At 41.6% G+C, this 25205-nt stretch overlaps 2 protein-coding genes across 5 annotated transcripts in view; one reads left to right on the forward strand and one right to left on the reverse strand.

Annotated features, from left to right (window-relative positions):
* The window catches only part of itgb4 (integrin, beta 4), a 48721-nt gene extending 42542 nt beyond the window's left edge, over nucleotides 1–6179 (forward strand). For all 3 annotated transcript variants that reach the window (XM_088926589.1, XM_088926590.1, XM_088926587.1), the window contains 6 exons: nucleotides 5–154; nucleotides 1152–1340; nucleotides 2168–2323; nucleotides 2561–2725; nucleotides 3855–3968; nucleotides 4153–6179. In XM_088926589.1, coding sequence (XP_088782715.1) covers nucleotides 5–154; nucleotides 1152–1340; nucleotides 2168–2323; nucleotides 2561–2725; nucleotides 3855–3968; nucleotides 4153–4289 — 911 coding nt within the window. In that variant the 3' untranslated portion in view covers nucleotides 4290–6179. The remainder of the gene's footprint in view (nucleotides 1–4; nucleotides 155–1151; nucleotides 1341–2167; nucleotides 2324–2560; nucleotides 2726–3854; nucleotides 3969–4152) is intronic.
* Nucleotides 6180–8292: 2113 nt separating this feature from the next.
* On the reverse strand, nucleotides 8293–23913 carry LOC148824015 (butyrophilin subfamily 1 member A1). Of its 2 annotated transcripts, XM_088926591.1 has the most exons (11): nucleotides 23767–23908; nucleotides 17433–17516; nucleotides 16250–16318; nucleotides 15511–15609; nucleotides 14531–14632; nucleotides 13322–13459; nucleotides 11882–12019; nucleotides 11082–11133; nucleotides 9834–9860; nucleotides 9688–9714; nucleotides 8293–9137 (listed from the first exon to the last, which is right to left on the reverse strand). In XM_088926591.1, exons 2-11 carry the CDS (start codon nucleotides 17493–17495, stop codon nucleotides 8578–8580), a joined length of 1275 nt encoding a protein of 424 aa, XP_088782717.1. In that variant the 5' UTR covers nucleotides 17496–17516; nucleotides 23767–23908; the 3' UTR covers nucleotides 8293–8577. The 2 variants fall into 2 exon arrangements, with proteins under 2 accessions (XP_088782717.1, XP_088782718.1); XM_088926592.1 differs by lacking the exon at nucleotides 16250–16318 and having other exon boundaries at nucleotides 23767–23913.
* Nucleotides 23914–25205: the final 1292 nt, after the last annotated feature.

Genomic DNA, 25205 nt, shown 5'->3' on the forward strand with positions numbered 1-25205 from the left:
ACAGACTCTAGGCTGCCCCCTGGTGTTCCTGACACGCCCACACGCCTGGTGTTCTCAGCTCTGGGCCCCACTGCCCTGAAGGTGAGCTGGCAGGAGCCGCATTGCGAGAAGGAAGTGCTGGGCTACTGCGTGCTGTACCAGCTGCTTAATGGAGGTAAGTGTAGGATGTCTCCTCAGTACATACAGTACAGGTAGAGTACACCCAGAATTACTGCACTTTCAAATAACATGTGGCAGAGTACCGTTATACAATACAGATTTACTAATCAAGTGTCATACACTTACAAGGCTCACTTGGAACTACAGCACACTAGTGTTCACAACAGCAGTTTAGCACTTACTGTGACCCATAACAACGGACATACTGTAGCAATGAAAAATAAGTAATATTGTGCAGGCCCACTAGTACACAAGTAAGACACATGCACATGCCACTTGCTTGTACACTCACTCTCCAACTGCTTACAGACACACCCCTCAGAGCTTTCAGATGACAGTGTTTTCAGATATGCAAGTCACTGACAGAGTCACCTAGCCATCATCCTCCACAGACCGATGCAACATATTCACGAAGAGTAAGATCACAGAAACTCACAGAAATGAGAAGAGGCTATCCAAACAAAAAAACATGTCCATGTGATCCAGGAGATGCATTGTTTGTGGCTTATTTTGTAGTGTTACAGTGAAGGCAGAATAAGAACTATTCAGTCACAATGGCAATATGTTAGGACCCAGCAATGCATATTTAAGCACTAGAAGGTAAATACCTTAATAGTACTTCAGTATGGATTCCTGGGTGTATTTCATAGAAGAGTGTAGTGAAAGATGCTGCAATCATAATAAAAGAACTGTGTATCATTTAATAGAATAGTGTAGTGAAACTATTGTATGATAAAATTATACATTCTTTTGTAGACCTTTAAAAAAGATAATCTTTTAAACAGCATAATATAGAAATAGGAAAATCAAATGAAAAGCAAATTCAGTGCAAATTTAATATAGTGAATTAGTGCAGGAGCCATTATGCCATTTCTTCAGTGCTCCAGTTCTTGGTAACTTGTTCTCCAGCCTGACTGCTGTCTCGGTGCACTGTGGCTGAAGCAGTGCTGTAGCTGGTGCTGGGTCTCACTGCGTCTATGTCTATGCTCCAGGGGACGTGAAGAGGATTGATGTGCCTAACCCGGCAGAGAACTCAGTGGTGGTGAAAGACCTGCTCCCCAACCACTCATACATCTTCAAAGTGAAGGCCCATAGTGAGGAGGGCTGGGGACCCGAGAGGGAGGGCGTCATCACCATTGAGTCTGCGGTCGACCCCAAGAGTCCATTAAGTCCTGTACCAGGTAATGACCAAACACAAACCCTGTGGAAACCCCCTAGTCCTGCCCAAGGGAATTACTGCATTCACAGTCACATGTCCAGTGACCCTAGACTTTAGAGGCCCTTAGGCTGAGATTGGCCCACCCTAGTCCTCAACACCTGGTAGTGGCAGGTGGTATAGGTCTCTTCAGATCATGTCTTGCTAGCAGTTCTGTTGATGAATTAAGACCTCAACTGAAACCCAAGACAGAAGACACTGTGGTCTTCAAAAATTGTATATGACCTTTCTAACACCAGTATTCCCAGTCTCTTGTTAAAGTTTTCTTCACTGCTTTATCAAAATATTAGAGAATACCCCTAAAAGCTTGTCCATCTCCGTTGCCAATTGCCGCAACAACGTCGCACCATTCATTTTTCTGGATGTTCATTCATAAACTGCTCAATGGGTTTCTCACAAGATGTGACATATGCCATCTGTCCTTTTGGTTGGTGCCAACAGCCACTGATGCTTGATTAGACACTTGATGCTTCTCAGAACTGGCACTAGAGGCACATGCAGTTATTCCACCCCTGAAGTCACTTATTGTACTGTACATAAACCCTGGTAAAAAGACCTGGTATGATGCTGTTTTCCTGTTATCATGGGACATGTGAGGACATGCAATGTCCCCCCCTGCATTGGACAGGATGGATTACTCACATGCCATTCTCTAATATTTTGGAGACTCATTTCCATGTTTCAACATGGCTGTAAATGCAGCCTATAACCCAGTTTAATTTCTTCTGTCTCTTTTGGAGTCAGAGGCCCGAACACACACTTTTGTTAATCCGTGTTGTCTGTATTTCCCAGGCTCCCCCTTCACATTGAGCACCCCAAGTGCCCCAGGCCCCCTGGTTTTCACAGCACTCAGCCCCGAGTCTCTGCAGCTGAGCTGGGAGAAGCCACGCAAGCCCAATGGAAGCATCCTTGGCTACATGGTGACCTGCGAACAACTGCATGGAGGGGGTGAGTTTCGTTTTGCCAAGGTTTTGTAGAGACTGTATCTCTCCACAACACCATAAAATGAATTTGCCCACTGTGGGTCATCAGGCTTGTATGATAATATTTACTCAGCTGCATATCAAGAAAGCTTTTTTCTATTAAAGTCTAAAGCACTGTGATTTTCCCTTTGATCTGCTTAACTGTTTCTAGGTTGTGCTGTTTAGTGTTTATTGACAAAGTTGTTTTCCTTCTCTCTGCCAGGAGACGTTCGGACTTTCCAGGTGAACGGTGACACTGCTGAGACCAGTCTGACGGTGCCCAACCTCAGTGAGAACGTGCCCTACAAGTTCAAAGTGCAGGCCAGAACCACGCAGGGCTTTGGTCCAGAAAGAGAAGGCATCATCACCATCGAATCGCAGGATGGAGGTACCTACTGCTCCTCAATGTCTTTTAGAAGACCCCCCTATATAGTAGATACCCAGTATTAGATTGGCGAGTTCTCTTTTTCAAGATTGATCTCTTTCAGATGTTTTCAACCCAAACGATTTTGTTGAAAAGAGTCTTTAGAAAACACATTAATACTTCTACATGGCTCGGTTTCTGCCAGGCATCCCAGGACACAGTCCTCATAGGTTCCAGAATTTTGCATCGATGGGTCATTCATTGCTACAGGCCTCTTCTGGTTTTGAACAGTATCTGGGAATATCAACGACTCCAGAATTCATTGAGTTCAGGGTATATCCAGTGATGTGATTAAAATCTAGTTGACAGCCTAGGGGTGGAGTGGTGGCTCTATGGCTAAGGATATGCACCTGTGGCTGGAAGGTTGCCAGTTCAAATCCCACAGCTGGGCCCCTGAGCAAGGCCCTTAACCTCAACTGCTCCAGGGGTGCTATACAATGGCTGACCCTGCACTCTGACCCCCAGCTTCTCTCCCTGTCTGTGTGTCTCAAGGAGAGCAAGCTGGGGTAAGCGAAAAGACAAACTCCTAATGCAATAAATTGTATATGGCTAATAAAGTGATCTTATCTTTTACATTTTCTTTTATTCTTTGTGCACAGACTGTATTCTTTTTCTTTCCAATCTTTGCTTACGCAGCAGTCTGGTAGTATTTTATTAACTTACATTGGTATTGTATTTAACTAACATTGGTAGTTTATTAACTTACATTGGTACCAAGCCATTCATTTACAGCGCCGTTAATGGCACAGTGGAAAAGATGACAACCTTCAAGGCCTAGAAACACTGAATAAGGTTGACCCTTACCCTAGTGAAGGCTTTATTATTGTAAATTTACAGAATATTTTGCAGCTTTTTATAGCCTAGTTCTCAATGATATATTGGGATTTTACCGTGCTTTGATGGTACTTTCCAACTTTTTTATTTGGTACATGGGTACAAGGGTAATCATATATCTAAAGAAAGAAATCTGCAGGAAGCTGAGAAGCTTGTGGATCTCTGTAGCAAAACAGATGGTTGATTGTCTGCCAAATAGTGATTATTAAAGTCTGCCCTGCAGTGCTGTGCCTGACCTGTCTCTCCCTCTACCTCCCAGGTAACTTCTCTCAGTTCAACAGCCAGCAGGTAATGAGGAGAGATGTCTTCAACATGCCTGGGGAAGTCACCACCAGGACCACCCACACAATGCTCAATGACCCCTACTTCTCAGGTGCGCACCTCTCAAATCCCAGTAGTGCTCCAAGGCAGATCTTGGGGTCTTGGTAATGGAGTAGTATGGAATAGTGAAGTCAGTGTGGTCCACACACCACACAGTATAGGGCTGGTTCTCCTGAATTAAGCATTATTTTCGGAGATGTTCAGTAAATTAATGAACCGCTGTGTTTTCTGTCCAGACGGCATGATGATGACCACGCAGCGCATGGAGACCAGTGGCACAGTGACCAGACAGATGACCAAAGAGGTGGTGAGCAGGAGCATGGTCTCTGGGACCAGCATGACCAAGAGAGTGGAGAACTTCTATGAGGCTTGAAGCCAGATTGGACAAACAGCTGAGGAACCACAGATTCACTCTGCCCTAAAGACATTACAGTAATGCGGCCTTCTTAAAGCTATTCTCCTAATCTTTTACATGCTATTACCATGACTTTGGACACGGCTCAGCAATGGGAGATTTGTGTCCCCCAACTTTTTTTTCCTCCCCTCCTTTTAAACTAGGAAGGTAATGGTTTTGACAGTGGCCTGGAAGAGCTACACCAAAACAAATCTGCAACCTCGTGTCTAGCCTTGGTTTCTTTGAATTGCACTGGACCTGCATGGGAAACGGAGAAAAAGTTCCAAGTTTCTTTAAGTGTAGCTGCATACGAGTGTAGCGTGAGCTCATGTTTGGTGGAAGTGGGCCTGTGAATCTGGTCAGGCTTTGTGCCAATGAACTCACAGGTTGGGGGCTTCTACTAATTGGTTCACAAAATGCCTACTTTCGATTGTTTGCTCTGACATGCAAGCTTCCCTGGCTACAGTTCACTGCTAATTGCAGCACCAGTATGTTGAACTCACATATATCTTACCATTGCTGATCTTGATAGACACGCTAAAGCACTTGGTATTAAAAGCAAAAGTACAGCACAGCACTTAATCCTCTTTTGAGATACCCTTGAATGAAACATTCACCATCAACCCCAATCAAAAGACAACAGTTAGGAAATATCATGTGTATGGCCAAACATTCCAAAGGTTTTTTGCGTGAAGGCCGAATTCTCAAATTGAGAATTTTACATCATGAAAGATAAGAGTTATATACATAAAATAATTTAACAGGATTGTTTATTAAAGTATTGATGATAGGGCTAATAATTACAAGATTGTAGTGCAAAGGTCTAAGATCAGTTATTATAACGATCAAGAGATCTTTTATTACAGTTAATCCTGAGATGTTAGAATAAGAATAATCCAAACAAAACAATTTTTAGCTATGTCTTTTTTTTAGACATCCAATGCATCAGATGTCTGTAACTTTGAATAAACCTTTTTATTAAAAGGGGAATCCTTCCTAGGATGTGGTATTATATAAGTCTGATTTTATTTTAGGCTTCCAGGTTTTTTTCAGAGTAACTTTTATATTTCCAAACAGAATTCAAAAAGTGCCTTTCAAAAACTAGAACTGAAAATAATGACAAAATAAAATTATTCCTGCATTTGTTTCCCTTTGTATATAAGGTCAAATGCTTCTATACCAATGTACAGCAAAATGCGAAGGCCAAAAATCTTTTTTGTAATATACATTTGCTTTGGTCGATTTCTTATTTTTATATATCTTTGGGTGCTTGGATTGTGTTCTTAATAGAGTAGGATTTAACTTATTTTTTACCATCATTTTGTACTAACACCTTTTATACGCTGTTCCGATTCTGTAGTCTGTCAGTTGTGTTGTGTCCAATATTAACAATCAATATATAAATGTGCCATTTATATAGACCTGGACTCTAATGTAACATTCAGCTTGCATGGTACTTGAAAACAGTAACTTTGGCAAACATGTTTCAGACGTAAGATTGTATACTTTTTTGTTGCTTTTATAACATTGGTTTTTGGTACCTCACAAAAATTTGGTAGTGATGCATGACAGTGTGGAGACATCAGTGGTATAGATTCATAACTTTAGAATAAGAAGACCACTTTCATTGCAAACATAAGGCAAAGTCCAGCTTCTAGTTTTCAATGGAAGGATTCAGGCTCCTCATTTGAATTTCCATTTAAACAAATATTTATAGCCATACCAACATTTTATAGGTGCCAAAACTAATGCAACATTTTTTTACAATAAGATTTATATATTCTACCCTATTACCTTAGTTCGATACACACTGGCTTTGGTTTTCATTAAATATATCTTATGTACTGCACTTAATAAAAATGATTATACACATCAGAGTTGAAGGACAAATTATTTTTCACATGAAACATGAAAAGTAAGAGAGTTTACCTGATCATGAGACAGAGGGCAATTGAAAACAAAGGTAAGGAGGCTTCCCAGTGACTCAACCAGTAAAGGTAATTGGGCTGAACCTTGTGAGCAGATGTGGTCAGTCGGAATGGTGCACAGCTGGCTGAGTGCCTTTTGGGTTTGGTTGGTTAGGCAGAAGGGCAGGGTTTCCTCTGCCCACTGCTCACAACACCCCCTGAGAGTGGCGTCTGTGACATATTTAGTAATATTTAGTGGGTGTCTGATTATAGAAAGTCTATGGGGGACAACATTCTCAAAATCTATAAAACCCTGTTAGTCTACCAACAGCCCAGTGTCAGAGATCTGATTCAATTCCTGATGTCTCTTGTTTACATTTTTAATGTACTATCCTAAGGACTTCACTGTTCTGAGTAATCAATTTCTTACAGGGTTTCCTGGATTTCTGCGTGAATGGTTTCTAAAAAGTGCTGCAAGCTTCATCTAAATCATAATAATAAATAAAGACAGTCTTATTTAACAAACACACATTTTACATTGTCATATCTTTATTGAACAAATGGTTTAAACAATCAAGGTCATTGATGGAAAAAGTATGTGAACCTCTAGGATAATGACATCTTGAAACGAGGGTAACTGGAGTCAGGTGTTCCAATCAATTCAGGTGTGGGTTTGACCTGCCCTGCCGTATTAAAAAAAATCACACAGGTTTGGTTACCTGCTCTTCACAACAGAATTCTGTAGAAGTACAATATGGCCCGGTCAAAAGATTTCAGAGGACGTCAAAAGAAGAGTTGTTGAAGCTCATAAGACTGGAAAGGGTTACAAAAGGATTTCTAAAGACTTCGGCCTCCATCAGTCCACAGTCAGGCAGACAGTTTACAAATGGAAGAAATTCACCACCGTTGCCACTCTCCCTAGGACAGGGCGTCCTACAAAGTTCAGTGCAAGGGCACGATCCTCAAACAGGTGACAAAGAACCCTAGGGTGACAGATAAGGATCGGCAGGCATCTCTTGCACTTGATAACGTCTGTGTTCATGAGTCTACCATAAGAAAAGCACTGAACAAGTATGGTGTTCATGGGAGGTTAGAACGGAGGTAACTACTGCTCTCCAAAAAAAACATTGCTGCCCATCTCAAGTTTGCTAAAGCCCACCTGCATGTTCCACAGCACTACTGGAACAATGTTCTGTGGACAGATAAGACAAAAGTTTAACTTTTTGGTATATGTACACAGTGTTATGTTTGGAGAAAAAACACAGCATACCAACACCAAAACCTCATCCCAACTGTGAAGCATGAAATTCTACAGCAGAATGTCACAGTGTCTGTCTGTGATCTAAAACTCAAAAGAAGTTGGGTCAGGCAACACGACAATGTTTCAAAACACAGGAGAAATCAACAACAGAGTGGCTGAAACAGAAGAAATTCCGTTTTAGTCAAGAGTCCTGACCTCAATCCCATTGAAATGCTGTGGCGTGATCTGAAGCAGGCCATTCAAGCAAAACATCCCAAAAATATACAGTACACAAACTGAAACAGTTTTGTATAGAGGAATGGGCCAAAATACCTCCTAACCACTGTGCAGGTCTGATCAGCAGCTACAGAAAGCGTTTGGTTGAGGTTATTGCCAATAAAGGAGGTTCCACTAGTTACCAAATATAACGGTTCACATACCTTTCTTCAATGACCTTGATTGTTTAAACCATTTGTTCAATAAAGATATGGCAATGTAAAATGTTGTGTGTGATGTTTGCTAAATAAGACTGTCTTTATTTATTGTTATGACTTAGATGAAGATCAGATCACATTTTAAGAGCCATTCATGCAGAAATCCAATTCCTAAGGGTTCACAAACATTTTCTCACAACTGTACTTGATCTCTGTTGTTTAACTATAATAAGTTCCAAACAGACCTAAAATTTTTACAGCTAACAAACCTTGAATATAATATTCTTTAAATTAGCTTTCGAACACCTTAAAAAATCCCTTGAAAATATAAGAGTACTTACTTTCCTGTTAAATTCTGGTTGGAGAACTAATCTTAAAAAAAACACAGGAAAAAAGGGACACAGCTTTAATTTCCTATATTTATTAATCACATAATGTGCATCATTATTGCAAGTTCCGGATTGTACAAGTCAGCAACAACATGACAATATTTTATTTCATTATAAGATAATACACAGCACAAGCTAATAGCACATTCTAGCTTGCGGGAATGAAGAATCATTCAGTAGCAGCAACAGTACAGGCAGTTAGCTGAAAGCATACTGGTTTTACAGTGGTCGATTATCAGTCTACTCTCAACAGATGCGTTTTCTTTTTCAATTCTTATCTGTAACAGGTGTTACAGCTCAGCCCCACAGACACTGGCCAGGGCAGAAGCAGTGTTCTTTTATGCCCGCAGACCTAATCACCAGGTCCTTTACCACCTCCACAGTGCCAAAGAGAGGGTAGAGTTTCTCTGTGAACGGCTCACTGTAGGTGTAGATGTGAGACCTGGTCTCCACATTGTAGAAGGAAAGCTGACCCTCCTTGTAGTCGAGATACATGCCCACCTTGCGGGGGATAAGGCTTGGAGGGAGAGGGGTGAAGGGCACCGTGAGGGCTTTTAGCTCGCTGCCTCTCTCCAGGCGGAGAGTGAGGTAGCCCGTGTCAGTGTTGAGGGACTTGAAGCCCTTCCTCAGGGCCGACTCCTTGGCCACCCCCAGCCTCCAGTCGCTCTCTCCCACCTCTACCTCCCAGTAGTGCCTCCCGGAGGTGAAGCCCTCCATCCCCACGGCACACCACCAGCCATCGAAGCGCTGGTGGTAGTTGGGCAGGTCCTTCCGCTCAAAGCCACACCTCATCCTCTTGTCATCCTGCGACAGGACAAGGTCTGGGTTTGCGGTATCAGGATCCAGAGTCACCTCAACTGGGGTGGATCAAGGGAGCTCATGTCAGTACCAAACCAACAGTGATGCACACTAAAGACTTCCATCTATCCATTTTCTAACCTCTTTAGTCAGTTCGTTCTTGAGGGGTAGCTGGAGCCTATCCCAGCAAGCAAGGGGCACAAGGCAGGATACACATTGGATGGGCGCCAGTCCATTGCAGGGTAGACATGCAGACATAAAGAGAGACATGCACACAGGGACAGTTTTCCCAGCAGCCATTTAAACTACGAGTTTGTTTTTGGACTGTGGGAGGAAACCAGAGAACCCACAGGAAACCCATACAAAGAGGAGGGGAGAACATAACACAAAGTATAAAACATAAAAACAGTATTAAGCAACTGATGTGCTCAGAGACATTTGGACAACAATAAACTGACACGACGAAGCCTAAGCTTTAATTAATAAGTGAAAATCTATTTAAACCATGTTATGCCTTTTGAAAATTTTAAAGACACATCACTATTAGGTACTTAAAATAAACTTGCCTAGGGTATTCAGAATAAACTCATTTAGATATTAAATATGTACCTGAAGCATCACAGATCCAGTTCCACACTGCAAGAGAAGACAAAGTCTGAATTAAATACTTGTTTAGTAAACATGATGTTGTCTGGCGCTAGGCAACACCACCTCCTGAAATGTGGATGGTCGGTTTTGACTGGTTAACCACATACCTGAGTGAGGAATGTATCTTGCAGCATCTATAAAGAGACAAGAGGCATACAGTTACTTCATTTTAAATGAGTTCCTTTTGATTCCTTTCCTAATTTTCACGTTCCATTTTTGTCTTTTCTCAGACGTTTATCTGTGCCGGCACATAAGACAAAATAAGACTGCTGGAATTCTACTGCATCACCCTTAAACTTTACAAACAATTCTGACCATGAAAAGAGTGTATTTCTGCAGGATGAAGTACACTGCTGAACCTTTGCACTAGAATATCTCAAATTATATTGCACAAGCAGTTTGATGAATAAGCAGTTTTGCATCCCAGCAAGAAATAAATTCAATAGTGATCTGGATCGTCAGTTTACAGCTATGAATGGGCTCAGATTTTAAAGAACACAGATTAAACAGATCTGTCTTGACAGTCATTAGGGAGATTACAAGCCAGTGTTTATGACTGTCATGAAGACTAATACAGCCACAGGGGAAAATAATGTTAAGGTTATTGAAACCTCTTTTTCAGAAATATTGCACCTGTAGTATAACTGGTTTTGGGACATTTTTTTATCTCTGTAACAGTCCATCCCCATTTCAGAATTTTGCCATGAACCCCCTTTCCAGAAATTCCCCTGACATTCACAGGGTCAGTATAGCAGCAAAGGTGCCATTTACTGCAGTGCTGTTAGCAGCTCTGTTGAAGTAGTGCAAAGGAATGGAAGGAACACATGATCTAGCGTCAGTCACTTTTGCGGAGAACAAGTTAAGAAGCATTTTAATACCAAGCCCTGTCAAATAAGGTCTACTATCACAACAATTCTTCCTTGTCAGGGATATAAATACTGCATCAACCATTTAAGTATAAATATTAGACCCCAAGAAAACTGCAAAAAGTCAAGGCAGTAGCACCATACTGCTACTCTTATCTGCATCATTCTGTAACAAGTGTTGCGTCTTAGGTCTATTAACTCTGTGTCATACAGCAGGCATCAGAATCTCGAATGGCCTTAGACAGAGGATTGTAGGCACCTGAAAAATGTGGTCTTGCGAAGAGACACACACAGTAGGACACACTTCTGGTCTTATGCTGCTTTACATTATGGTGGTAGATGTCTGGAACATGTTGTTAAAGCCTATTCCCTGGTCATCAAAGACTTGGTTTTGATGACATCCATTCATCCCTGATCTATCAGCAATTACTAGAGCGATCTCCACTCATTTGTAACCAATCAGCAGTGCACAGATGTTTAGTCACTTACCAATTTTTTGTGATCTCTGCTTCTTAGAAAGCCACAGCTGGGGAATTGATCCCTACAATACAATGTAGAGTGTCATTTATGCTTCTTTTATACATTACAAAATAAGCAGAATATGTATGAGTTACACTCTAGAACTGTTATATGTAGTAGAACCCTCACACCCAAAGAAGGCTCCACAGCCAAAAGGTTTTGTGTTTTCTTTCTTCTCTTTTCAGCATGGAATAAACCTATTACTTGTTCCTTTGCAGCCTGCGCATGCTGACACAGCTACCCACCTGTTATATGTAGACTGTGGATCTTATCATTTGTCTTAAAGTATTACATCAGAAGGAGTATACTACTAATTAAACATGATACAAGCAGATTTATATGGCAGGAGGATGAAAGGAAGCTTTTAGTGCAAAAGATGACTTGGACTTGACCAGGGGTAGGCAACCTAAGCTCCTCCATCCCTTTACTGCCAATCAATTGAAGATGCTGGAAGCAGTGATAGTCCTGAGTGGCTCATAGTTCTGCTAAAGACAGGAGAGGTCAGAGCTACCTACACCTGACTCAAGAACCACTGGTTACCGATTAACTTCCTTGATTTAGATCAGGGGTACAGAGACCCCCATGGATCCTCAAAGACCATCCAGGAGGTCCTCAGAAACATGGGGGAGCTTTCTACCTGGAAACTAGTAGGGTGAGAAATCAACACTCTTTAAAGAAACTATCTTAATTTTATTTCAGTGACACTTGCATGCAAATCCCAGATTCACTGTCAATGAGTTTGGGGTACAGTCGCCAGGGATATATCCTACCTTGTCCGTGCCCTCTCCCATCACAGCCCACAGCAGGAGCTCCATAGCCGACAACAGGCTGGGCAAGCGGCCACGTTTCCATTGAGTCTCCAGGTCTTCCAAAATCAGGAGCACTGGCTCACCTGGCCACATGCTCCGCTGCAGGGAGAGACAGGGAGACAGCTGGCTCAATCCAGACACACTGAGGTACAGAGTGACAGGGAGACAGTTGGACTCACAAAGACTGTTAGTTTTACACAGACTATCACAAACACACCACGCTGCAGGATAACAGAGAGAGAGAGCTAGCTATAATCACATCCCACGCTGTACTGCAAAGAAAAACCAGAGCAGTCAAAATCTCAAAGTCTCCAGGCACAATGTATAAGAGAAAATCTCAGCCCTGATCACATCTCAATTTGTCACCACTGAGAGAAATAAAGACAGTCACTTTAAACAATGAAGTGCCAAGAGAAAGAGAGTGAGTCACCCCCTTCCAATACCAGACTCCCACACAAACTGCACAACAGGGAGAGAGAACAGAGAAAGTGGGTCAGGCAATCACCCTTAATCAAAGGCTTTCACAACGCATTTCATAGACAGAACAGCCAGGGATAAGAAGGTTTAATCAGATTCACATACGGCTGCTGAAAGCAAACCTCAGCAACTGTTAGTAAATGACATGTACACCCTGCTTCAGATAGAAACAGAGATGTTTTTTATTTCAATCCATGTCAAAATACAAATTTCAGAAGAAATCAAAAATAGACACATTACATTTGCCATAAATATTTGGTAGCAGACACTCACATCCTGTAGATACAAGCCATGACAATACTGCCATAAATATGAATAGGTGCATTCCTATCTCTCAATGCCGTTCGTGTAGCATAAAATATCCTACGACTTCCCAGGGTACTGCTGACAACTTAATTTTATCTAGTAGTTGACTGGGAAGTATGCAGGATCAAATAGTGGTGCCCTTTAGCACTAACCTCCTCGGCTATAATAACATAAGATTCTGGTCATGAAGACAGAACAGCTGGCGCTGGAGAGATGTAAAGTATAATTGGATTAACTTTCTGTATATTATTGTGGATGAACAGTGAGGTTGGTGGTTTGAAGTTGAGTTTTGTTCTCATATATGAGACAAATTTCTTAAAATACACTCTGTGAATTATTTTCTTGAATCTACAGCTGCTTCCCTCAGCTGCCAGAATCCTCTTAACCTCCAACTTGGACGGAAAGCTAAACAGACATTTTCAACTTTCGTTCTGAAAGGGTTACATTTTTCATCTTCAGATCCGGCAAATTTTATTTTTATTAAGAGAAACTAACAGACTTTGTTTGCTTAATTATTTTCCTAGAACAGTGATTTGTGGGAGGAAAAAAAAATCACAGATAGTGAGGTTTATAGGGATGCTGAAGATAAGAAAAGGTTGCCGGAAACATGGGATCTACCTCAGGCTTTGCCTTCAGCTCTCTCATCCAGTCTAGGATGACTCTCTTGGCCGCCTCCATCTTGCACTCCTGCTGCTCCCACATCTGACGCTGGGGGTCGCCCTTCTCCGGCCAGCCATCTGTCTGCATTGGCCTCTGCTGCAACTCCACAGGCACAGAGACAAATCAGCACTGACTCCCCTCTCAGCTTCTCTACACTTTCGCCAAGTACCCGCTGGAGGTGTTTCAGAAACCAGACTGTAATCACCTCTTTCCTTAGTGACTTTTAACACCTTGACTTTTCTCCATTTCTTTATAAATCTACCAATCCAGTTTAGCTCTCCTGTACCCACTCTAGAGAGAATGACATGAGTGGGCATGGGGTCAAACTCTATAGATATGCCCACCTGCCAAGTCGTTCTATATACTACAGACTGGTCAGTGCCTGGAAGGACAGGCAACACTGATTGGAGGAGCAGCACGTCTCTCTCTGACATCAGTGCAAGGCTGCAAGCACGTGACATCGGACAGAAGTCTGTTTTACCTAGAAAGCTGAAAGGCTGGCTGCTTAATCCCTAGCAGCACTCTAATAGGGGAATCCTGGCCACAGCTGACCAGCGACATGACCCAGGCTTAAACACAAGATGTCTGGTCCATAGAATTCTGCCTGCATGGCTGCTGACAGAGAGCACCTTTACTCGTTGAACCCGTCAAGATCACTGTTATTTTGTTAAACACAGAAAGAACTCTCATTTCATTCCAAATTAAATACATATTCTCATGCAAGATGCTTCCTGTAAGATGCAGTTGGCCCCTCTTACCCATCTGAAATCACCGTCTGATTCAACAAGACACTGGACTTGCTACTTTTTACTGATACCCCATTCACGATTTAGGTAGCAATATATCACAGCCCCTAACACAGTTTTTACTGTTCTTCCAGAAGGAGTGTATGCCACACTCCTGTCTGAAAAGCACAGACCAGGGGAGCCCACATCCTGAAAATACTGAGAGACTGCAATTCACTGCTTTAGGTTTATTCTGTCAATTGGACTGTTCTGTATTCTAATCTGTTATGGAACTTTACAGTTATTCTCATCTCGAGCTATGTAGCTTGTAATATTAAATTTAAGTCTCTCTGGACAAAGACATCGGCCAAAGGATTGACATCACAGAATATACAATATCTCACCTAATCAGCCTCTACCCAGTCTGATTGTCCCACAGTACCTTGTTCTCCAGTACGGCAGCCCAGTCCAGGATGAATTTCTGGCACTCTGTGGGGGTCCAGATGTCCTCGCTCATCCAGATGTGCTTCAGCACATCTGAGCCCTGCATAGTGGATGCACAAAGACAATGACCAACAGTACGTAAAGCAGGCTTTTCTCTGGCCCCTTTCCTGTCTCAGCACCTGCTCTCCTGAAGTAGCCCACCAAGCTGAACTGAGAAAACAGACTGGTTCAATTACATAAATAAGTAGTTACATTATCTAATTAAGATCTAAGATAGAATAAAAGCTAACAGACTACTGTGACTCCAGAGGACTGGAATTGAAGAAAACTGCTCTAGCCCTAGATTACATATAAATCAATGTACCTATGAATAACCTAAAGGCAAGCGAGAATGCACATTTTTGGACTTGAAGAACAACATCATATAGTTTTTCTTTGTTCCACCTCAGCTCCTAATTATGTGAGGGAGCCAATAATTTATTTAATTGAACACACTTTAGCTTGGGCCACAGGAAGGTTTTGTACTAGCGCCAATAGCGAGCAATAGTGACAATAAACAAATTCCCTTGTGTGGCCCTGTACGAAACTGCACTGTTTCTGAGAGAAGCTGCTATTTGTGTTTTCACCGTTATATTTCTCCTTACTGTTTTCTGTGGCATCAACAAAAATCAAGCGAAAACACTCCCAAGCTGAACTGCTGTGGAATTGCTGGCATGGCTAAGTGTACATTAGAAAAATGTGTGCAGGCCACTGCTATTGATTCTTGACAAGTGCAGCAAGAAATCAGGGCAAAGCTGAAAGCAAACTTTAATTCATCTCCAGCTTAAAGAGGCCTTGAAAGAGTGCTGGCCTATGGACAGGAGCTCTGCCCCACTGCACCCCTGCATGGGAATCAGGGTGCGAAAGAACCTGCCTGCAGTGGCTGAGCACTGAGTGTGAGTGTGAGTGGCAAAAGGGCTGGCGCTGCCCTGGGTTTACCTGGCACACTCGGTTCAGCTCCCTGGCCAGCTCCATGACGAAGAGCTGGCACTCCACCAGCGGCTCTTTCTTCTCATGCCTTGCTTTCTTTCGAGAGTCCTGAGAAAAAGGGGGGGAGAAGAAAAGGAGTTCTGTTTTCTCGTGTTCAAAATGGGCCACACGTTCCACACCTCAGTGCGCAAACCAGAAGAAGAGTCTGGAAAAGACGGTGCCTTTGGATATCGGGTCTCTCTTGGCTCCTACAGTCCAGGAGAACCTAACTTAGCACCTCATTTACTCCTGAAGGACCACTGGCCTGGATTTCTCCATCCAAAATTTACTTCTCTCTTAGCAAACACATTTTTACTAATTCTACATTTTTCAAAATACTGTGTAAGAAATAAAAAATATCTGAACAACATGATCCCACACCCCTAGAAATAAAGAACCTCCAGATTCTTGTAAGGATGTTTTTTTTTTATAAATTCCAAACCCAGCTGCACTTTTAACTTCACCAATGCTGTACGACCGATGAGCTGAATCATGTAATGTACTGTAGACACTTATATTTGTACTGTGTATACCGTAAACAGAAATATTTTCTTACCTGTATCCACAAAATGGGCTCACCCAGACAGTAGACCATGGTGCAAAAAGGTTTGCTATTATGCTTCTTCAATGAACTTAAGTGAGTTTGTGCTTCACTTCATTGAATGCTTAATTAACATAATCAACTGCTCAAGCCAGATACTGTACGTACCTCTGCTTGTGTCCTGGAGCGAGGCTGTCTAAGATCCTTGCTCCTCTTGTTCACAACTATGAGCAGTTCCTTTTGTGCAAATACATGCAATGTAACAACAGCTCATTTATGCAATAAAATCTTGGTACATTGTCACATACTAAATACAGACACTTAAAAGACCCATGATGAATAGGACAAACATTCTAAAATAACAAACAGCTTCATCCAATTCAGGGTTGCAGCAAAGCCGGTTCCTATCCTGGCAAGCAAAGAGGGAAAGGCAGGATACACCATAAAATGGGATGTTAGTTCACTACAGGGTACACACAGACATAAGCACGCACACATATGCATACCAGGACCAAATTTCCCAGAAGCTAATTTTTCCAGAAGAACCCGAAAATCTGAAACCATGAGAACATACAAACTGCATGCAGATAGCACCCCGGGACTTGAACCCAAGGCACCAGCACTGGAGGCACCATGCCACCCACTGAAAGGAAATGATGTTAATCATTGCTGATTGAAAAACATCAGTAAAACCACTTGCTGCATTTATTTTCTCCCCCAATCCAAATATTAGAAATGAATCTGTAGCTTTCAATGCCTATTGAGTTTTCCCATGTGCTGTATTGCATGTATTTCACTTAATGAAGAGCAGTACGGCGCCCCTGGAGCAGTTGGGGTTAAGGGCCTTGCTCAGGGGCCCTACAGAGTAGGATTCCTCTGCCGGCCGTGGGATACGAACTGGTAACCTTTCAGCCACAGGCGCAGATCCTTAGCCACAGAGCCACCGCACCGCCCCAAAGGGGAATCATGCACTGAAGCCACTAGAAATATTTGGCAGCAGTGGGATTCGAACCCACATCCCCAAGGAGGCTGGAGCCTAATTCCAGTGCCTTAGACCACTCGACCATGTATCGGATGTTCATTTGGTATAGGTTGCCTGGCTGGGACAAGTTGGACCAGGCTCCCCTCTCACTTTCATGAGGAATGACCAAGGGTGCCACCACAAGGATGATGGGGTGGAGAACAGGCATGTGAGAATGTTTGGGGGGCGGGGGGGCTCAGAAGGTGAGATATTTATACACAGCAGAGCGGAAGTGGGCGCAATTAGGAATGTGATGTTTTCCCAAACTTCTCCTGTTTTATGAAATGCCATGAAGTGAAAATTTCAATGCAAAACTCCAGCGTTGCGTACCTTGAAGCGGGTCTTGAGGTTCTTGGCGGGCTCGATGAAGAACTGCAGGCACTCTTTCATCATCTTTGCGGGCCCGTGAGCTTCCTGGAGATAGAGAGGAGAAAACACACCACTCAGCAAAACCTCTCTTTACAAACCTTACAGAATTCAGTGCACTGGCGTCGAGTGCTGAACAGGCACCTAGAGCCTTCTCCACAGGCATGTAGCAAACTCCCCGCTGCATGTACTGTATCGTGGGTTATTCTGACACTGGAAAACTTGATGCAGTGTTTAGTTTTTGATTACATTCTAAACCAAAGTGTTCTGTAGAAGCACTTTGAGAAATCTGATCCATTTCTGTACAATTCTTATTACAAATCCATGCTTGGTTAATTATGATATTGACCAAAAGACTAATAATTGCGTGTAATATCCGTAACTTCTATTCCTCATTTAGTTTACACTTTATACCATCTATTTATACATTTTATTTAGACTTTTAATCTTGTTGTTCTTTTTCAAAATTGCCCCCCCCCAACACAGTCTTGTTTAGGTCATTGCATATCAAGTCAGTTTGAGATAGCTTACCCTGAATTTGTATCAAACCTCTGCCACATACTGTGGTCCCCAGCTTACCGTTTATGTTCATGGGAAAGTGTTTTGATCTTGTTATCTCTGCCCTCTGTTTTGATAATGTCATGATTACACTGACAGCATAGTGGCTGTGCATACCAGTACAAATAGTGGATAGAAAACATGATTTTTTAAGACTTCAGATCAAATGTGATGTATTTCACAGTGAAAAGAAATCACTAGATGAAGATATGGACATACATTTTCACAGGAACCTTCATGACAGACACACCGCTGAAGTCCTTGTTTGTCTACAGCAATTGCATGTATTGAGGACATGAACAGTCTGTAAAGACACCCAGGGCTCCCCAAAATCTTCTGATAAATCCCAAATCAGGGTTATTTTTCAAATTTCCTATTTTTATTATGTGATTATTCCATCATTCTACAGTATTTACGGATGATTTTAGGTAACAGGTAATAGCAATAGCTATATAATAAGGTTTGTTTCTGCTTCATCTATCCACTTAGAAATCTGGGTTTTAAGTTACAGCCAAGCCCCTTTGATGTGCTTGGAAACCGTTCATTTCATAATGCATTTGTGTGATACTAGCATGGCATGACTCCTGAGAAACTCAGTCTTGTTTCATGCAGATGTCTGAGTCACAGTGGCAGAGATTCAACCACTGTGAATGGCAATACTGACAGGTTCTTATGTTCTGATACAGCTCAGTCCCCTTGGCCAGAAAGCAAACAGCTTGCTTCTGCACAGCCAAGCTAGAGAGAAATCGACTCTCTTGAAAACACACGGGCACCGAGGGATCTGACACAGCAGCAGGCCATAATTTTTTTAACAGTGTCATCCTAACGTTCCACACCACTGAGTTGACTCAGCACAGCCAGCACAGAGCTCCTGGGACAGGCAGAATCTCTCAGCACAGTGTCGATCTCTTCTCTCCCGCACATCATGGAAAGATGAATGAGGGGGTAACTGGATGATAAGGATACACCCCCAAGTCCACCAGACCACACTGCCATTCCTCCACATGCTAAGAGTGACCCTTCACTCTGAAAGATGACAATTTAACAGCATGCACAATGGGTATTGGTAATGTTATTCCATACAAAAATTCATTTTCTGTACTCATGCACTATCTCCTTTTATATCCTTACACTCTACGTGTTGGTATCAAACCTACCCATTAAGTTTAAATTTCAAAACCTCATGCCTTTAGTTGTGTTTCCCTCTGCCCTCTGGTCACCAAGGCTAAAAAGACTTTTTCCCTTTGGTCTGACCTCATATCGTAGGAGTCCTGACCTTGAGACCTGGACTGACTCTGGCCGTTCAGTGATCAAACCATTCAACGCATCACTGCTTGCTTATGGAAGCAAAAAAGTAAATACGAATTCTTTGTCAACATATTTTACCTCTCTCATTTTCCATAGCAAAACAAATAAAAATATGGGTGATCACCTTGACATTCTGATTATGTCTCAAGGCCGGACAACTAACCAGACACCAAAAGTCTGGATAAGCACCTTTGGCCTGTTACATACAAGCCCTTATGGAAAATTTCCTCTTTGTTTTCCCCTTAATTGTTGCTGTCACGCAAAGAACTCAAACATACTGCGTCCAGAAAAGAAATGAAGGGAAAAGATGTCCATATTTAACACGTAATGAATTCAGTAGTTAGGTTCCTCTGTTTACCCTAAGTATTCTGAAACCACACACTGCACAGGTCAAATAGCAGTGTGATTAACAAAGGTCACGACCTTGGACTTGTGCAAGGAAGCAACTTCCTTACAGGTGGTGTGGACAAAAACTGCAAATCTTGGACTCCACCATCGGCATGAGCAACTTCCATCAAGTGGAAGTGGGATTCTTTCTGTTGTTCTGATGAGTGGGCAGCCCACGCCAGTGTCATGACACTCATGGCGTTCTGGTACATTCAGTACGGCCGACAGATGTCAAATCTTGAAATATGGAAGCTTTCAATAAATAGCCAGATGAGACCCTTGGATCAATTAGTCACTAGTAACCACCACAACCAAATGGATGTACTCATTGCTGAGATTTGAGTGATCTGAATAATTTGGATTGGTGCACAAGTCATGATTTGTTTCATTCCTGATGCAGTCTTTTACTGTGGGCTGTTGTGGACTTTTGTGGGCTTGGACACCAAGTGTATAGATAATATAGAAAAGTCGCATCTGTGACCTTGTGACAACCACACATATCCCTTATTTGAGAAAGGTGAGGTTGTTACAAGGCCACAGATGCAATGCACTGCAAAACCATGAGCATCCTCAATTCTTCCCTTATATTTAAATTCCTTTACTCCATATATTCCTTATGGGTACTCCTACTTGAAAACATCTCTAACATAAGGAAAATGGACAAAATTGTAACTATGAGGGACAAGTTTGGACTAGCTTGGAACACAGGTTAATCACCACCAACCCAATATAGAGGATTCCTGCAGGGCTGGAATTGCAGCAGTTTGTGAAGCTCATAGATAGCTCTCCTATATGTCTAAGCAGGAGATACCCCCCTGGGGATTGCAAATGCTGCTGTGTGGAAAGACCACCTGCTGACAGGGAAACACCTCTTAAGGTATTCAACTGGAAAGCAGGAGACTAGGAGATTAGAATTCCCATCCTGGGTAGGAAGCACACAAATTCTCAACAACAAGTCACAACTATTTTCATTATGGGTGCATATTGTATGTACAGTGTTAGAGAAATCTCCCTTGGCCTGGACTAACACTTAAGCCACTTAACATGCAACGTGTAACAAAACCATTCAATTAGCCTTAAAGTAAAGCTCTGCGGTATAAGATCTTTTCAGAACTGAAACATGTTCAGTTCAACAAAGGAAACGTTGTAAGCTTAATACTGGGTAGCTACTCTTAACAATACTTGCCTTCAGTAATTCCTAGCAAGTAACAGCCAGCAATTTTCCAACTATACGCTTGTCAATTCACTGCTGCTGGCTAATTTCATGGCAATTCAAGTTGGGGTTTTTTAACTGTGAAAACAATAGATTCCCAGATTTTCCACCAAGCAAATAAGATTTACAGTGAAAAATAAATATTTATAACATTTTCAGTTATCTCTACAATCCTGTTGATCAGAGCTCAGTTTTAATCAAACTGTTGAGTCGCCTTCCAGAATCAATTCACAATCTTAGCCAGAACCATTTGGTAAAAACCGGTCTGCTATCAATTACCAGGTTTCTACTGTTCACATACAAAGGTAAATATTTTTTTTTCAGCATTTAACCATCCATAGCAGACAACCTAAGCTCAGAAGAATGAAAAGCTAGCAGATATTATAGGTTGCCATTAAATCACAAATTTCTAAAAACCTGGAACTATTTGGTTGTGATCACCTGAATGGCTCATTTGTTAAGTAATTTACAGATCACTTGGAAGACATATCTGAATATCCTTAAAAGGACTGGAGTTCTTTTAATTGAACAAATCACTAGGCATACTTCAGATATCCTATTAGTTCCCAGCCTATCTTCAACAGATGAAAATTTCCAGAATTTCCACCACCAATTTAAAAACTCCACCTGTTCAGGAAACCAACTCCAGCCCAAGAAAGGATTTGCAAGCAATGCTCAATATTCCCCATTTCAAATAGGCAAAACCCCAAATTGATGTGCTGGTGCAAGGTGGTATGTAGAAAAACATTGCGTTTGTTATTTAAGTCACTTGAGAACACATTCTCACTTACAGTGTCAACCTGGACAGCCACTTGTACAGCAGGCACTTTACCGAAACAACTTGAGCAAAGTGCCTCAGACAAGAGTACAACAGCAGTGTCCCACCAGGGACAGAAAGCCACAACTTTCCACTCTGAAGTCCACAATCGCAACCGCTCCTCCACCATTTTTTAACCACTTCATCCAATTCAAGTTCATGGGAGACCTGGATCATATCCCAGCAAGTAACGGGCGGAAGGCAGGATAAACTTCAGTCCATCACAGGGCACATACAGTGCAGGCACAAACATTCACAGACTCACTCCAGGGCCAAATTTCCCAGAAGCCAATTAACCAACCAGTATGTCTTTGGAGAAGATAGTTCCTTGACCTCTGGGTTACGGGCCAAGCTCTCACTGTGCCACTCTGCTGTATGTCTTTGGATTGTGGGAAGAAACCTGAGCACTTAGAGAAAACCCAAGCAAACATGGGGAGAACATACAAAACACCATGCAGACAGCAACCCAGGGCACCAGCACTGCAGGCAGCAATGCTAACCACTGCACCACCAACACACCCTACACTACTGCCATGTTGGCTAATCACACAAACACAAACGTGTGATGCACTGAGATGCAAAGGTGTTAAATATCAATTCTCTGAACTTTGCTGCATTGTCATCAGAGTCCTAACCCAAGTGGGATATCACTATCTTAATTAATCCAAATTGTTAATTAACTGTAGGATTTTTAATATTTCTTTCAAGGTTCCCAAATGGTTTTTCTAATATTGTACTTTGCAGCAATGGTGCCTTTAAAAGTAACGAATAAGTAAAGGACTTTGCAGATCAAACACGTTCAGCTGAGGAAATAACTGACTATTCGAGTCAGAAAAGTCCAAAGAGTGAGAACACCCCTGCTCTTGGGAAAGAGTCTCTTTCATCAAAGAATGGGTTAAATTATTTGCACTATTTTGAAACAGAACATCAAAAATCGTTACATTTCAAAATAATAACAACCTTTAACTGCCAGTCTTTCAACGTTTGTCCGCAATCACACTTTGGCATAGTCTGCGTTAGCTTATAATGTCATGTTCAAATATTACCTCTTCCTCTAGGATAATCAATAACCCCTCACTCTTTCAATACCGCTGTTTATTAAACAGTGCGCTGAACTCAATCTCCCGCATACGAAACGGAATTAAGTGCAATGGAGAACTATGATTCGATTTCTCTTTAGTAAAAAAAAGCTTCACCTACTCCACCCGCTCAATTGTGTGGGTATGTGTCGGGAAAGGCGGTAGTGTCACAGTTTTAACTGTGAAATCATAAAGCGCAGGACTGTTGTTAATTTCAACATAATACATTTACAGTACTAAGGAATAGGAAGATATTCATTATGCCGGGGGTAGTAAATCAATTATATTTAGGTCAAAGAAAAACCGTGTTCACGCATTCCTTTTAATAATGCACTGATTTCTAAAATGACAAGACCCAGGTTAATACAAACCAGAAGGAATGCGTTTTTCAGCAATATCAGCACGAAGGCACGCGTCCAAAAGAAAATCAGCAAAGCGATACATCAGCCTGTTTCCTAATTCAGATCATATTATTTGGCGACATAGCACCCCTCACCAAAATGTCTAGACTGACAAAAGCAAGCATGCTTGTCTCCTGTAAAAACAGGAAAATATAAATACCTTTTTGTGACGCACCTTGAATCTAACACGACTATATAAACTCAACTCATTCGAACCCAGTTTTGGATTTTGGTTTGAAATCATTACAATATGCTACCGGGGAAACGGACTTCTAATCCGTAAATCAATCAAAATTAATCGTTATCATATGTGCGGCAGCTCTGCCCTCGCTATGGTGAAGTGATTATATGAGGTGACAAAATATTTTACAGTCACCGACTGATCTTGTTGGGCTGAAAATGAATTACTGCATTTTAAATGTCATCATAATGACTTGTAATTACTGTATCAATATTGCATGCAAAACACAGAACATACCTATATTAAGGAAAATGGAGAAAGTTCACGCACGACAAATTGCCGTGTTTAACTTACTTCAGCAACAGCTGTTTGGACCTGTACTTTGCAGTCCACAGGTGTTTCAAAAAGGCTGGTGAGATGCCTTCACCCGATGTCAAGCGCTGTGTGTATCTTTCTGCAGAATTCCTCTCTCTGACCTTGTTTACAAAGCAGCTCTACCGGAAAACCTGCCGAGCTTCGTGTAATTTCGTGCACGGGCGAAAATGGTCGAGGCGTGCGGCCATCTTTGTAGAGTATATCTCTACCAGCGAAAGGCAATGGTTGTCAGTACCTAAGCGGATATTTCTTAGCTTTAAATATGTTTTCCTAAATAAACTTATATTATAAAGCATTGTTTTACGTTTGAGGCCAGTATATTGAAATGAATTACCTTTCAGTAAAAAATAAGTCTCTATGGCATAGAATATGACTGCAGCTTTTCCACATTGTTGGTTTATTTTGGAAACTAAGTAGCATTTGGGTCGGGTTAGTAAGAGATCTCTAAAGTCATCCTTTTCGAGTGTATGGACCAGGGGCGTAGCCAGGAATTGATTTTTGGGTGGGCCTGTGCAAAAGTAATCAAACAGTAGAATTACCGGAAACATACATATATACTCTCTCTCTCTCTCTCACACACACACACAGAGGTTACGTAACAATTACGTAGGCTACCGAACGCTACTGTGCCACGGCGGACACACACAAAAAAACAATCAGTACCTACCTTTGTTGTGAGGTTTTGGCCTTCTAGACCAGAATTGAATATGGCAATAATCTTGTCACTGTCTAGAGAGTCGACAAATTCACGTTCAAATGACAGCTAGTTTGCAAAGATCTCTCATACGAGGACTTTGTCTTTAGCTAAAGAAAAGCTCATTTTCACTTGTTGCTTGTAACAGTTCTAAGTATTTCGTATGCATGTTTTTAGATTGTTCAGTAGTTTTACGATTTATTCTGAAGTTAATATTTTATTGCAAAAGACAAGATTCAAAATACGTCCGAAATATTGTATTTAAAATGCCATGCAGGGTTTACCTTGAGCTCCGTGAAGTTGGCCCCCCTTTCAGTTGTGGTCTTTTAATCAGTTGACCCCATATTTTGCAGCCTTTACGCGAATAAACACTTACATTTAGGGAGGAGTTACTATGTTAGTTCATTGGGTTAGGTGTTTTCTTTTAATTCTTAACCATGTTCTCGAAAATATATTGCTTGTGTACTCCTTTCATTGGTGAAGAGACACCAGTTTCCAAATTACCGCTGGTACAACACGAGAGCCCATATTCACGTTTTTAGGTATTAGTTTAAAGATCGATATAATTTAACATAAAAAAACAAAATTGAAAGCACGAGAATAATAATATAATGATCATAGACTTTACATTTCTATTCATTTTTTAAGTACAAAGCAGGAGGTGCTTCCCCTACCTGAAATATACGATTAAAATTGAATTGTTCCAATACCATGTATTCATTAC

The sequence above is a fragment of the Atractosteus spatula genome, chromosome 11 (genome assembly GCF_055471065.1).
Source record: "Atractosteus spatula isolate fAtrSpa1 chromosome 11, fAtrSpa1.hap1, whole genome shotgun sequence".
NCBI lineage: Eukaryota > Metazoa > Chordata > Actinopteri > Semionotiformes > Lepisosteidae > Atractosteus > Atractosteus spatula.

What these genes read in the sequence shown, in the direction of transcription:
- LOC148824015 (XM_088926591.1), bottom strand. Translation starts at nt 17,495, where the DNA reads ATGATGAAAGAGTGCCTGCAGTTCTTCATCGAGCCCGCCAAGAACCTC. An exon ending in CTGCCGTACTGGAGAACAAG is followed by an intron (nt 13,460 to 14,530) that starts GTACTGTGGGAC and finishes GTGGAGTTGCAG; the next exon opens with CAGAGGCCAATGCAGACAGA. An exon ending in GCAGAGATCACAAAAAATTG is followed by an intron (nt 9,861 to 11,081) that starts GTAAGTGACTAA and finishes GTCTCTTTATAG; the next exon opens with ATGCTGCAAGATACATTCCT.